The following is a 16,066-nucleotide window of genomic DNA, read 5'->3' on the forward strand; positions in this document are numbered from 1 at the left end:
TTCCATGAAAATTATATTGCATATAAGGGGACTCAAACCCTTGCAGTGAAAGTGTAGATGCATCCATGATAACAAAAAAGCCAATTCAATCCCAAGTTTAAATATTTGGCATTCATAATATTAATATTTAAAAAAATCGATTTTTGAAATTCTATTTTTTAAGAATTGAAAGTTTTTTAATCTCTTAATTTTTCAAAATTTTAAAAAATTTCCAAAATATTTAGACGTTAGTGTTTTAAATTTCCAAAATATTGATATTTAAATATTTTTAAAAGTTCTTAAATTTTGGTTTTTCAAAAACAAAAAATAAACAGTTTATCTGTTTTTAAGTTAGTGCTCTTTAGATGGAGGCAGAGGAAAACACTCCCGTGAGGAAGAGAGTTTCAGAAAGAGCGGGAGCAAAAGGGTTTTTTCAAAGAAGTATTTTAGAGAGAGAAAGGCAGAGGAAAGTCACATAGAGCGGGAGCAAAAGGGTTTTTTCAAGTAAGTATTTGAGAGAGAGAGGCAGAGGAAAGTCACAGAGAACGGGAGCAAAAGGATTTTTTCGAAGAAGTATTTTAGAGAGAGAGAGAGGGGCAGAGGAAAGTCACCGGCAACCTAATGGGAAGCCAGTTAGACGATGAGCCTTTCAATCTCATCGCGAGATTTGTTGTAAATTCAACGGTTAGCTGTTCTAAATTCAACGGTCAGTTATTGGGGTCCTATAGAAGCAGATGGGGGAAGATCCTATAGGATTATTATACTTCGTTTTTTTTTTTTTTTTCTGAAAGTGTTATGAAGTTGAAAAAAAATGAATGTTTATATAATAATATCAAATTTTAGGTATTTTCGTAATAATGAAAAATATAATTGATATTTACGTAATTTTAAAAAATAAAAATAAAAACGTCATTGGTAATGGAATCTACGTTACGTTATAGACGGGAAAGGCCACGCCATAACGTCATCTATGGAGGCACGATAAAAGCGGGAAAGGCAGTGAATGTTGTGTTACATAGGAAGAGAGGGTTTCCTTGATATTTTCTAGGTTTTCAGGGGCGGTGGCGTGTGTTCCATCCTGGATGACTTGACGCGTTCCGCGACTGAATTTGATTTCATTTTCCCTCTTTCGCTGCGGCGGCTCCTCCTCATCCTCCTACCCGCAATTCCTTCCCCCATCTCCCTGCTGAAGAAGTCAGTAATCTGTACAATTTCTCCCTCTCCGTTTCTTCTCATTTTCGTGTACTCTTTCATTCTATTTAATGTTCTCTGAAGATGGCTAGGTCACAAAATTTCTTCTCATCTGCCTGCGATTTTTTTTATATTTGGTATGATGCTTGCAGTATACTTTTATTTTATGCGTAGGTCACAAAATTTATTCTCATCTGCCTGCAATTTTTTTTTTTATATTTGGTATGATGCTTGCAGTATACTTTTATTTTATGCCCTGGTTTAATTATCATAGTTCTTATTCCCGGTTAATATAATTGTGGTTTATGGATACTCCTAATGGCACAACAGTAAAAAATAAAGATTGTTTTAAAGGCTCGATGGTGTATCTACGGTTGCAATTGGAATTAGTTTTTTTTTTTTTTTTCATTATAGCGGCCATATGCTCTTTAATAGCTAATGAAAGTTGTACCTAAATTGATTGTATTGACCAAGACATAATCGAAGTGAAACGAACAGATTTAAAGGATTGATGTAAGTAAGAACCGCCATCGCAATTAGCTTCATGTAGTTTGCAACCTCATTGAAACTTACGCGAAAGGCAACTTGATAGAACTTTGAGCTTGCCTACCTTGGCTGAGGACCTTATTCTCTTTTTTTTTTAATGACCTAGCCTGACTATGTTCTATGAAATGTTATTAGCCTTTTTAAACATGAGCATATCAATTGGATAAATTCTATACTGAGAGAGTTGAATATTGTATTCTAGTATTGATGGTGACAACTTTTTTTTTTCTACTAGTAATTTCTTACTAGCATGGTTGTATTGTACAATTTGGAGTTGAAGCATCTTGATGTCAAGATTGCTTTCCTGCATGGATAGTTAGAGGAATAGATTTGTATGATTCGGCATAAGGGTTTGTGATCAAAGGTAAGGGGGCCCATGTCTGCTAGCTGAAGTAGTCATTGCACGACCTGAACCAATTTACTCGACAATGATAGAAACACTTTGATACTTTCATCCTTAGACATGGGTATGTTAGAATTATGATAATTTGCCGTATTTTAAGAGAATTACTAATGGGCTCGTTCATCTAGTTGTTGCTCTATGCGGATGAGATGTTTCTTGCTGCAAAGTTTGCTGCAGAGATCAATAAGTTGAAGACGCAGCTTGACTCAGAAATTTGAAATGAAAGATTTAGGTTCAGCAAAGAAAACTTTTTGGGTATAGAAATACATCAAGATAGAAAGCTAGTTAAACGGTGGCTATCTCAAAAGGAATACATTGAGAAGGTCCTCACAAGATTCAGGATGGAGAATTTAAAGCTTGTAAGTAATCTTGTTGCACATTTCAGATTGTTGGCAGCATATCTCTAAATGCATACGCCAAAAAGGCATACGTGTCTCGTGTTTCCCTATGGAGTGTAGTTGGAAGTCTCATTTATGTAATGGTTTTCACTTGTCCAGATATTTCACATGTTGTTAGTGTTGTTAGTGAGTATGTAGCTAACCCATGAAAGGAGCATTGGCTTGCAATAAACTTTTGTGTTACCTAAGGGGCACATTAGATATGGGTCTGGTGTTCATCTGGTGTAGCAAGCTCGGTGACAAGGTTGTTCACTATGTGGCTGATTTTATAAGCAATTCAGATTGTGAAATACCTATTACAAGGTAGGTGTTTACACTTGGTAGAACTCTGATTAGTTGGAGGTCGATGCTACAGCCAACGTTATCTGCGACCAAAGCAAAATACATGGTTGTTATCGAAGTAGTGAAAGAAGTCCTTTGGCTTCGAGGTTTTATAAGTCATTTAGGTTTTAGCAAGAGGGGACTATCGTCTCTTGTAATAGTCCAAGTGCAATAAATTTTGCAAAGAACCATGTACATTATGCAAGGCATGTTCATGAAAAGAAATGTCCATTTAATGGATGCCCATGCATGTATATGCTATTTAATATGTTATTGACTATTTAATATGTACTATATATTTCATACTCTATTTAACTTATGATAGACTATACTGATATGTTATTAGCTTATTATCAAAGACATATGTTTATGGATATAATTATTATGTATTTTTATTAATTCATTGCAATATTAACATGCCCACATAAACTCAAAAATAAAATAAAATAAAAAATTTTCTGGAAAACATATTATTTTATTTTATTTTTTGATACTATTAACATTGCATTAAGTAGAAGGAAAGTTACATAATACCCCGAGGGGCAAAAACATCACCGAGAGAGGTGATGAACAAGAGTTACCAGCTTATGATTCATATTATTTTATTTTCTAAAATCAGTTTATTGTTTTGGCAAAATAATTTTATATTTATGAGTTCAATACTTTATTAAAATTTAGTTTTCATTTATTTTCTTGTCATTCTTTTAGGCTTTATCTATTCACTAAATTTGTATATACATGATTGTACGGATGTGTTGGCCCCATAGTGGAATTTTGGGCCGACATATTAGACACTTGACACGTACTAAATACAACACCCATCTCAGTGTCCATGTAACACTGGTGGCAGGGGACTTCAGCAAAGAGTCCTATATCTCCCATGTTTTCCTTTGACACAAACCACAAACCATCCATACCTGACATCCCTATTTTCTTGAGGAGAGGCTAAAAACAAAAAAAAACAAAAAAAAGAGATATCCACCTTTATCAACGGTTGCTCATATGTGTATATCTGAAGTTGTTGACCATATTTTTCTCAAAAGAAAGACAAAAAGTTTGTTAACTATGTAGTTTGGGCATGCTTATATCTATCAAGTTCAGATCTTCTTAGCCATTCATTATTTCAATCCCTGAATTCATACCCATGGCAGATTCTATATCCAGTCATTTCTCCCCAAAAATGCTTACATCTTTGACATGTATAGATCAAATTGGTATTTTGATTCATGTGAATTCTGTACCCAAAATGAAGATTTGTGGTATTAATTACTTAATGTAAAAACGCCAAATTTTTTCCATGCGGTTGTTAGTACAGACCCTACTTTCTTCTCCAACATCCTGTAAGGTGCTTAAATGCATGTTAGAGATTCTGTAACTTCTCATTGAGTCAAAAGCATGGTTACCCTTACAACATACTCAACCCACTTCGGAGTGAAAATACAACTACCCTTACTAAGAAAAAACGATGACATAAGCATATGCACAATTACATACAAAGCACTAATAGTACAGTAATACGACTGTGTCGACTCCTTTGTGAGGGGTCCTTCAGATGATCGTGTTGCTTTATATCAATGAAAAGTAGTTGGAACAGAGTGGTGTTCTTCATGGCCCCAGTATACACAAGTATACAAAAAGCACAAAGCGTACAATAACATACTTATGTGGATTCCTCTGTGAGAGGCTCTTCAGATTATTGTGATGCTTTACCTTATGAAAAGCAGTCAGAATAGTGGGGTGTTCTAAATGCCTCCCAAAACCTATTCTCCACCTTTATAGCATGCATTGTTTGCTCAGGCAACTATGGAACACTGATTTGTACAATGCTACTTGCAGTTTTATAAATTCTTCTAACCGGTCTTTAAAAATTCGCAGATCTAGATCGGCATCGGTGGTACCCAAATTCAATTCCTGGGAAGTATTGGGAATTGGCTGATACCAGGTTGGATTGCCCAATCCTGTTTCAGGAAATAAGAACTGGCTGAGAATTGGTCAGAGTTGAATTCTCTCTCTATTTTCAGGCCCATAACTTGGCCTTTTACATCTCAAAAGCCGTCAAATTTTATCGTGTTTTTATCATTTTTAGTCTATAAGTTGCTGCAAATGACTGCTTCAATCACACATCAGCCGTATTTGTGTCAAATTTGCATCAAGATTTCGTTTATTTGTTTTTAATGAAAAAACAAACTTTTTTGCCCCTTTCCCCAAAATCTGCAAATGTTGTAATCATTTCTCAAATTTGGAACCAAGTTTGCTCAAATTTGGTTTTTTTGAAATATATTTGATCCCTTCATCACACTACATCATCAATTTCAATAGCAAAACAACTTTGGTTCAAGATTTAGCTCTAGAATTTTGGATTTTTTGCAGTTTTCCCAAATCCACCAAAGTTGTGAATTCTTCTTAGTTTTGGAGCCAAATTTTCTGAAATTTGGTTAAACTGATAGACATTTGATCCCGTCATCACAGCATGCCATCAATTTTAAAAAAAAGGGAAAGGTTTCTATACTTCCCGTACAACATAGAAGTTCTATCCTCCCCCTACCATCCAGCTGTCCACTTTTGATCAAGAGAGCCACTCACCGTTTTATCTTAGATCCGACGTCTCAAAGTATTTTATTTTTAATTTTTTTTATACGAATTGTATGAATATGAAATTTGGTACGTGTCATCTTCTCATTGGGGTGCATTTATAAAAAATATTAAAAATAATTTTTCGATAAAATATAATAACCAAAATACCCTTTGAAACTTTCAGGGTTATTTTGGTCATTTTATTTTAGTGAAACTATTTTTTTTTATATTTTTCGCTAGTGCGAGTTTAATAGAGGAATGGACATCCAAAATTTGGTGTCAAAATAGTTTATAGAAAAAAAATTAAAAATAAAATGGTGTAGATACGTGACATTGTGATTCGGGCACTTCCATTCAGAATGGAGGGTTCGATAAGGGGGATTATATAAGTTTTATGCTGCAAGGGAAGCATAGAAAGCTTGCCCTAAAAGAAATATATGATTTTGTTCAAGATCAAGGCCAAAAATTTTGGGTTTCCTTAACATCCAAGAACTATAATTCATACTCATATCGGCCCCAATTTTAGACAAATTTCATCAAAGCTTTCATACCAAAAGCCCACTGAATTGTTCCGAAACAGGTATATTAAAATTTGATTTGTTATTCTTTTCGATATTTTCCCACAGTTTTAGATAAATTTTGGGCATATTCCACAAAATCAAAGATTGAATCTTCAATTTTGTACCAAATTTGTTCATTTGATCTAAGTGATTAGAACCTAGATTTATGTAGAATTAGGCACAAAAATTGGGGTTTTTAGGCTCTGAGGGTTAACCATTTTTGGAAAACACACTTTTGTACTTATAATTTGTTTAGTTAAGGTTTTTAATTGATTTCATGTTAGGAAGGATCATTGATTTCATGTTTGGTTAGGAAGTCTTCCCAACGCCTATAGGCGAAAATGAATAGTGATTTCGCCTACCCTCATCACCGTCTAAATTTCATGGTGCGGTCACGATTGTTTTGTAGTGTTTTATTTTTCATTTTTTTTATACCAATTGGAATGACCTGAAATTTAGAGGGTATGTACATCTTACTGGGGCGCATCTAATAAAACTATAAAAAAAAATTATCCGTGAAAACCAAATTGACCAAAATACCTCCGAAACTTTTCGGGGGTATTTTGGTCAATTGTTTTCATGTAAAATATATTTTTTATATTTTTTGAAGATTCCCCTATTTTTGATGAATACACGCTTTAAATTTCAGGTCATTCCGATTTGTAGAAATGAAATGAAAAATGAAACACTACCAGCCAATCGTGACCTCGCGATGAACTTTGGATGGTGATGAGGATAGACAAAATCAATGTTTATTTTCGCCTATAGGCGTTGCGTAGTGTTTTCCATATATATATATATATATATATATGGGTGCGATTTGTATAGAGCCTAGGCTCTAAACATTCAAATTAGAGCCCACCTTCAAATAGTGTCGAGAAATGTGGTTTCAATACTGGAAATCTTTGTGATAGCCTTAAAATATATTTTCATCTTTATTTATAAAGTTTAAAGCCTCAAAAATAGTATGGATCGATAGATCTATGAAAATCTTGAAAATTGACGATCCAAATACTACTTCCAAAACTTGAAATTCATTTTTTTCTCATATCCATGCATCTTGATGTCAAGATGATCAACTTGAGGACATTTGGGCATCAAAACAACCTCTTCTACTGAAATTTTTTAGGTAGGCTCTAATTTGATTGTTTAGAGCCTCAGCTCTATGTAAACTTTTCCTTATATATATATATATATATATTAGTCTTCACCTTCTAAGCATGAAAAGTAGGAAATGAAATTTATAGATATTTGCTTGTATTTGCCATGCTGATATAGAGAATTATTCATTTCCGCTGCTTGTTTCTATTGGAAAAGTACTCAATTTGTTCTGGGAAAAGAGTTTTTACTTTTCATTAAACTGGTCTCAAGGGAAGGCTGGAGCCATCCTCGTTACTCAACCCTCTTAAACCCCTTGCATCTCTTGATATGTTCAAACCTAGAGCCAGTTGGCCATTGATCTTGGATGGATTGAATTACTGGAGTTTTACATAGTTTTGTTACATTGTGGTTTCCTTGTGTGTATAGGTGAATATTACGTGCCAAAGGATGTTGGATGAAAAGACAGAGACTACTCCCTCATCTTTTGAGGGAGCAAGTGCATCTTGTGGCTCTCATGCTAAGACCATCTCAAAGGAGGAAGAAAAAGAAGAATGGGATGATGTGAGATGTACTGTGTGCCTAGAGCACCCTCACAATGCTGTTCTCCTCTTATGCTCTTCTCATGAACGGGGTTGCCGCCCGTACATGTGTGACACCAGCTACCGCCACTCCAACTGCCTCGATCGCTTCCACAAAGCCTTCTCCTCAGACACCCCTTCCCCTTCCCCTTCTCCTATATGCTTGGATCAACTTTTTTGCCCATTATGTCGAGGCCATATTAAGGGATGGGGCGTGGTGGAGAAGGCTCGCTCGTGCTTGGATGCCAAGTTAAGGGGTTGTGCAAACGAGTCTTGTGGGTTTAGAGGAAGCTATGAAGATTTGAGGGTTCACGCACGTGCAGTGCATCCTTTGGTTCGACCCTCAGAGGTGGACCCAGAGCGCGAGCGCATTTGGAGGAGTTTGGAGCATCATCACAATCTCAACGATGTGCTGAGCACAATCATGCCCGGGGCAACGATGCTTGGTGATTATGTTATTGAAGGGGGTGCAGAGAGCGAGGAAGATTTAATGGATTTTCCTGGTGATGAAGGCAATGGGTGGAATGTTTTTGTTGTGTTTCAGGTCTTTAGTCCAGTGTCAGGGACGACTGTGTCAAGAGCGACAAGGAGGAGGCCAAGACGGATTGTTTGGGTTCGAGGAGATGATGAAGATGAAGAGTCTGCCCCTCAAAGGCGGCGTGTGAATGGCGAACAGGATGAGCAGCCCTGAGTGGGTGTCAAACATCTTAAGGCGTGCTATTTTGTGCCGGATGGGGGATGTATGTGAGAGAATCTGCTGGAAGGGAGAGGGAGGCAGAGAGGGAGAAGACCTCTCTGCAGAATTGATACCTCATCTAGGTGAAATGGAGTAGAAGCTGGTGGTGGAAGCACATCTAACATAGCAGATTGGTACTTACCTGACGAGTTTAGTCGTTAAGCGTAACGAGTCTAAAGGTTCAATTCTCAAACCTCACCTCCTCAATAAATAAGGGGGAATGAAAACTTGGACCAATAGAACCAGAATTACCCACCAGCCAGAAACTTCCTTTTCATAAGCATTATCGTGAGAGAAGTACGCTATTCTCAAAAGCTAAGGGGAGCAGTCGTCCACTGGGAAGGTTCGTTCTTTTGAGTCTTTTCTTGTTTTTTGGGGGCAGGGGCGAAGAAGAAAGGCGGATTTGTACATCAATTCCAATGGTAAATTTTGTGCGCTAAGTTATGTGATTTTAACAATTGCCATGCTTTTTTTTTTTCGACTTTAATATAGCGTTTTCAACTTCTTAGTTACAATGATACTTCATCAGTGAAAGTCTAGTCCTTGCTCCGTGGGCACTCCTGTTCTCAGTGTCGACACCACGTTTATTTCTTATGAAAATGTTCTCTTAAAAATGTTTTCATGGTAAATGGGCCTTTCTTGATTTTTGTTGTTTTTTTGGGGGAGAGTCATTCATGGTAGCAATTGAATAGGAGAATCTTCTCGGTTTTCTTCACTGTAGCTGGGAAAATGGCATTCCATGGTGAGTGTGCTTTTCCTCCCTCTTTTTTCCTCTCTGTGGAGCCTCTCACATCATGCAGCCCTTTTTACTTTCGAGCCTCCTCCATGCTGTCCTTTTCTCCAACTAGATCAAGGTTAGATGGAATTCATAACGTCGGAACTCATAGTCATCAAAATTGAATAATGTAGGACCTCAGTCATCAAAATTGAACTGGACCGTCTAGATTGGTTGAGCTATCAACCTATTCTTGGTTGATTCGGTTCATATTGGGTTTGGTAGAAAATTAGTTAAAAACTAATGTTTGACAAATTTTGATCAATTGAAATGGTTGATTTTGATCGATTAGTTTGGTTAAACAAAAGTTGTTACTTTTTCATTAATAACTTTTATATTTTAAATTGTGTTTTTTTTTTTTAGTTTTTGAAATCCAGTCTAGTCAGATCGACAACTTCATCGGACAAGGCCCCAAAATAGTGGCTAGTCCAATCTTGATAACACGGATAGGAACCCATTCATCATTTATCTTCCTGACTCTATTTCTAGCTCCATACTAGTTCTTGGTTTGAGCATTCGATGCCTGAGAACCATCTTCAAGGCAAATGTATCAAGTCTGTAGATTTGGCTTATATGGTTTAGCGTTCTACCTCAAGTCTCTAGCTTGAGATTCATGAGAACCTTTAGTTGGAGGAACTCTAGCACAACCTGCTTCGTTACGATGCTCTGGTGCTTCTCCAATCAAATGACCACCTAATTTTCTTGTTGGAAAGAGGGATGTGGAAGGGGTTTATTGTTTTCCTTTTTTTCTTTTTTTCTTTTTTTGGGAGAGGAAATCTAATTCTCCGTTCTTTTTATTTTTTATTTTTTTTGGGGACAATAATACTAATCTTATTAATAATGAAATAAAAACAAAGAAATTATAGAGGTGGCAAGGACATCAAATCCTCAGCGATAGACAACTCTTGCAAAGAAACGCCTCTTAGTATTGAAACAAGGGTGCGGTTGGCATACAGATGCATCCGTAGCTGTAGAGGTAATGCACACCTTCCAAATTTTCAAATTTTATCATGGTATATAATTTTGATGTAAAATCTTCCTAGGATTATCTCAAAATCTATTTTTATATCTAATTATAAAATTTTAAATTTAAAAAAAGGTTAAAATCAAGTAGATCTATAAACATATGAAAATCTTGAAAATGGATGGTGTAGATAATATGTTGTAAAATTCGCTATTTCTGAGACTTAAAATATTTTTATTTTTCATGGTCATACATCTCGATGTCGAGATAATCAATCAAATGCTTTTTCAACATTAAAACTACCTTTTCCGATGGATTTTTTAGGTGCATCCGTAGTTCTACATTATAAGGTTGCATCCTTATATTAATTTTTTCCTTGGAACAAATGATTATTGAAATAAAGGACGACTCCTTAACTCTGATGGTTTTTTGTTTGGACCATCCTCATTTAAATTTGAATTGGCATGGCTATTAGAGAGATATTTACTCAGCCTGATTGAAGATCTTTGGAAAAATACTACCATTGATAGTTGGAAAGGTTTCCAAATTTCAAAGAAGCTCCATCTATCGAAACAAAGGATTATTACATGGAAGATGAATGTTTGAGGAGATTTACAATCTAAAATCAGGGCTGCGAAGTCTCATATAGAGGAGTTAGATAATGTCCAATTTATGAGATGTGCTCCAACACATGATCAATTCAGAGACAAAAGCTTATGGGTGGCTACGTATAAACAGTTGCTTAATTTAGAAGAAATCCATTGGAGGCAAAGATCTCGTGTGAAATGGCTTAAGGAGGGCGATAAAAGCACAAGATTCTTCCATGCTATTGTTAATACAAGGAATAGGGGTAACTCAATTCAAAGCCTCCGTATTGAAGGAATAGGCTGTCACAACATGTCAGAAGTTGAAAGAGCACTGGTTTATCATTTCAAGAAGTCTTATGAGGTCGATAGTGGGATTCAACTATCCATTCAAAATCTACATTTTACTAAGTTGCCGTTATAACAAGCTCAGTGGTTGAAGAGACAATTTGAAGAGCAAAAAATCAAAGATGCAGTCTTAGACCTAGGTAGAGCAAGGCTCCTAGCCCAGATGGATACCCAATGGCATTTTTTCAATCTTTTTGGGATATTTTGAAAGATGATATTGTTCAATTATTGAAATAATTTTATTGGAGGGCTAAAATTACAATTGCCATGAATTCTACTTTCATTGCTTTAATTCCAAAGAAAAATGTCATTGCAGAGATTAAAGATATTCGGCTTATTAGTCTTATTGGTAGTCTTTATAAAATCATAGCAAAGATTTTAGTTAATAGATTGTGCCAGGTGATTCACATAGTTATTAAATGACCATTCTTGAAGGATTAACAAATTATGGGTAGTATTTTGGTTACACAAGAATGTATCCACTAAAGAATCAAGGATGACAAACCGAAACTTATTTGTAAGCTAGACTTTGAGAAGGCATATGATAAGGTTGATTGTAGGGTACTACAAACTATCATGGCTAAAATGGGTTTTCATTTAAGGTGGAGATTGTGGATTGATGGTTGTCTGTCTTCTACGCATTTTTCAGTTCTTGTTAATGGCAAAGCAACTGATTTTTTCAAAAGATCAAGAGGATTGAGACAAGGGGATTATCTTTCACCATTTTTATATACTTTGGTAGCTGAAAGCTTCAGTGTCATGCTTAATGGATTGATAGTGCAAAGGATCGTATCAGGTATTAATATTCGTAATAATGGTCTTATAGTATCACATTTACAGTATGCTGATTATACCATTATATTCCGTGATCCCATGGTTAAGGAAATCACTTGCCTATGGATTTTCTTGAAAAGTGTGAAACTCTCAACTAGACTTAAAGTTAATTTGAGTAAAATCAAACTCATTAGTATTGGCTGTCTACAAATTGTAGTTTCAAGAATGACACATCTATTAGGTTGTGGTGTTGAGTCCTTACCTTGTACTTATTTGGGAATTTATTTAGTGGATTCCAGGCCTTCAAGATCAATTTGGGATCCGGTGGTTGAGAGATTTGACAAGAAACTTGACACTTAAAAAGCTAAAACTCTTTCTATGGGGGAGATATATATGTTGATTAAATCCACTTTGTCCAACCTCCAGTATATTTTATGTCCTCATTTAGGATGCCAAAAGAAGTTGAAAAACAATTAGAGATAGTTATGAGAAATTTCTTGTGGGGAGATGACATAAAAAGGAAAATATTTCATCTGGTGCATTGGGAAAAAGTTTGTAGACTAATGAAAGAAGGGGGATTGGGTGTTAAGAGATTGAAAGATATGAACTCAGCACTTTTAGTAAAATGGTGGTAGAGGATCCATATACAACCTAAGTCTTTCTGGGTGCTTGTTTTGAGAGATAAATATGGAATAGATTTGAACTTTGGCCTCATTAAAAGTCCAAGAAACATAATAAGTTTGTCCCATGTTTGGAGAGGGTATTCACTATGAGAGACCTGTGTATCTACGGCAATTCCAAAAAATAGTGGCGAATGGAGAATCCACTCTCTTTAGTTCGACAAATGGATTGGAGATGAACCGTTGAGATACATTTTCCTAGAGGTTTTCTCAAAAGCTTTAAACCCGCTAGCATCTGTCAATGAAGCTAGTGGGTGTTTAAACTAATATTGTTTGGTCCATTCCTTACAGGTACAGGAGAGGTACAGATAAATTCATTGAGGAGTATCAGACATTGTTGGAATTATTGAATGATACATATTTGACTCCAAATATAGATGATAACTTTATGTGGGATCTTATCCCTTTGGGAGATTTTTCGATTAAGTCAACCTATAATATATTATTTTTTTATCGTTGGAGAGAGTTGGATGTTGGTTTTTTCAAGATTAAGACATTACTTGTGCCTCTTAAAGTGCAGCTATTCTTATGGATCCTATGTTAAGATAAATTAACAATTATTGTCAATTTGATAAAGAAGAGGTTTATTATCACCAATGTATATATCCTATGCAAAGACAGTGATGAAACTTCACAACATCTATTCCTCTCATGCCCTTTTATTACATATATTTGGGATTGGGCTCGGTAGTGCCTCAATCTGCCATTTTATTTGCCCCAAAATGTCAGAGCTCTTCATGACCAATGGATCACATCCAATATTTCAAAGATGGAAACTATTTTTTGGAGATCTATTTGGGTTGGCCTTATTTAGAACGTGTGGAAGGAAAGAAATAGAAAAGTATTTGATAGTATAAGTACAGATCTGTCTAATTAAAATCAAATATTTTGGCAGTTGCAATTGATTGGTTCCTTGCACATAAGGATAGTGGATTTATTCTTAAAAGTCTTATCGTTAGTAATCCCTTGGCAGGGGCGACTACCAATAACACTCATAATGAGGTTGTTTGGATACCACCACTAGTGAATTCCTTCAAACTTAATTTTGATGGAAGTTCACTTGGCAATTCAAGGCCAGCTGGCCATGATGGACTCATCATAAATAATTTGGGTCACATTATAGTTTCTTACTCGGGTCCTTATGGTATCACAACAACAAACGAGGCTGAAGCACAAGGTTTATTAAAAGGTTTCAAATTGCTATGCACTTTGGAAGGGGGCGGGATTATCGAATGAGACTTGGCAAATGCCATTGCCTAGAATAAGATAAAGGCCCATATTCTTTGGAGATTCATGACCATTTTTCATCAAATTTGGGATATTTTGTCAACTTCTATGGCAACGGTCCAACATTGTTATCGAGAGGGGAATGAAGATGTCGATGTTATTGCCAAAGGAGGTGTCCATACTCCCTCTCTGTTGATTACTTCATTTCTGTAATCTTGTGTCTTTGTTTAAACATTTTGTAATTTATATATGAATTAATGATAAGTCATACGTTACCGTTCAATAATAAAAAATAAAAAACGCCTCTTAGTAAGACCATCTGCCATAGATTTGGAATCCCTACAACATGTATACATGAAACCTCCATCGAACTACAATTATCCATAATTTCTAGCCAGGTTGCCCTTGAACTCCAAGGTAAGTATGTTTCCTTATTGCACCACCAAATGACATTTAAAGAATTTTCCTCCACAATCAAATGTGCTTTAAAGTGATTATCCTTGAAGATCCTTAAGCATTTCAAAAGGGAATTAGTCTCTGTTTTATTCATTGTTGTACATGAATAAGTTTCAATGTTCATGAATATTTGTATGCCCCCTGGTAACACACCGATGCCCCCCATCATGTAAAGGGCTTAAGCCCAAATATTAGATGCAAAAGGGCAATGTAGAAACAAGCGGTCCCATGTTTCTTTCTCTTCCGTGCACATTAAACACATATAAACCAAAATGTTTCCTCTCTTCCTCAAATTATCAATTATATATTGCAAAATAATTTACAAAAACACTTGTACCTTATATGGAATACGCCACTTCCAAATCTTGGAGAGGGAAGGTCGAGCCTGGTTAACACAATCCTTATGTGCTGATTTAACAAAAAACAATCCATCATTCTCAAACTCTCAAACCATCTCATCGTCAACTCCATCAAACAGATAAACATCTCCAAACCATCTTTGGGACCCTATTATAACAGCAACGAATTCTCCAAGTCCTCCTTGATCCCACAAAATTAGACTGCTCATTCATCTTAGCAAAGGGCTATGTTTTTCTTGAGAAAAGGTTTAAGTATCGAAATTTCAAAGGTCTATCTCAAAATGGCTTATCCCCCCTACCAACCAGCTATGTAATGTTCCTCACAAAAATGGGCTTGTACCACAAAATCCTTTCCATACAGAGTATTGTTGAACACCACCTCTACTACTACCTATAAGTTGAGAATGCCGATCTAATCCATATTTTGCAACTGTCACCTGTTTCCAAAGTTGGTGTTCATCCTGACAACATCTGCACCACTACTTTGCTATGGCACCTTGTTCCTGATTTTAAGCTTTCTAATCCCCAAAATATCTTCCTTCTTAGAAGTGCAAACTCTTTCTCAGCTTACCAAGTAGTACTTCCTCTCCGCATCAAAAGAGGCCTAAGGAAAAATTTCATCATTATTTCAATTAATTTGATAACCAAAGTAGGAATTATCATTAAGGACATTTGATAAATGGGTAAATTTGCTATGGAAGATTTAATCAGAGTAATTCGACCCCATAAGAATAAGAACTTAGCCTTCCATGAATCTACTTTCACCTGAAACCTCTAAATAATGGGATCCCACACATCTCTATATAGTCTTGAATTCGAAATAGGCTACACCAAATATTTGATAGGGAACCATTCTACCTTACGTCCAAATAATGATGTTAAGGAGCTAACTTCATCATCCTAACAAGCAACACCAAACAAAGAAATTTTTTCAAAATTTACCTTTAGGCTTAAAGCCACCTCACAACATCTCAAGAACCTAGAAATATTGAGGATTTTTGCATCACCAAAAATCGGCATGTCATATGCATATTGAAGATGAAAAATACACGGTCCATTGGAAGATACCTTGAACCCACTGAATCTACCCTTATTTCCAACATTCCTCAACAACATGTTAAATCCCTCTACCACCAGCATATATAAAAAAGGAGAAAGGGGATCTCCTTGTCTAATACCTATTGTTGCCTCGAAGAAATCTCAAAGACAACCACTAATTAAGATAGAGAAATGAGCACCGAAAAGGCCTCATCTTCAAAGCCCACATATATCCTAATTTTTTGAAGAGCATCCCAATCTACCTTGTCATAAGCCTTTTTTATATCCAACTCAATCAAAATACCTGGATCACCAACTAAATATCTTGAATGGTTGCATTCTTGGGCTCTAAGAATATTATCTTTGATCAACCTATTGTGGATGAAGGCAGACTAGGAACCCGAAATTACCAAAGGAAGGACCACCATAAGTCTCTCAGCTAATATCTTTGAGATAATTATATAGAGACTTGTA

At 35.8% G+C, this 16,066-nt stretch overlaps 1 protein-coding gene across 1 annotated transcript; it reads left to right on the forward strand.

The window, feature by feature from the left end:
* The first annotated feature begins 326 nt into the window (after positions 1-326).
* LOC18432568 (uncharacterized) lies at positions 327-8,902 on the forward strand. Its single transcript, XM_020666296.2, has 2 exons — positions 327-2,478; positions 7,500-8,902. Exons 1-2 carry the CDS (start codon positions 2,461-2,463, stop codon positions 8,340-8,342), a joined length of 861 nt encoding a protein of 286 aa, XP_020521955.1. The 5' UTR covers positions 327-2,460; the 3' UTR covers positions 8,343-8,902.
* Positions 8,903-16,066: the final 7,164 nt, after the last annotated feature.

Source organism: Amborella trichopoda, chromosome 3, assembly GCF_054954075.1.
Source record: "Amborella trichopoda isolate Santa Cruz 75 chromosome 3, AtrichopodaSantaCruz75HAP2 v2.0, whole genome shotgun sequence".
Classification (NCBI taxonomy): Eukaryota; Viridiplantae; Streptophyta; class Magnoliopsida; order Amborellales; family Amborellaceae; genus Amborella; species Amborella trichopoda.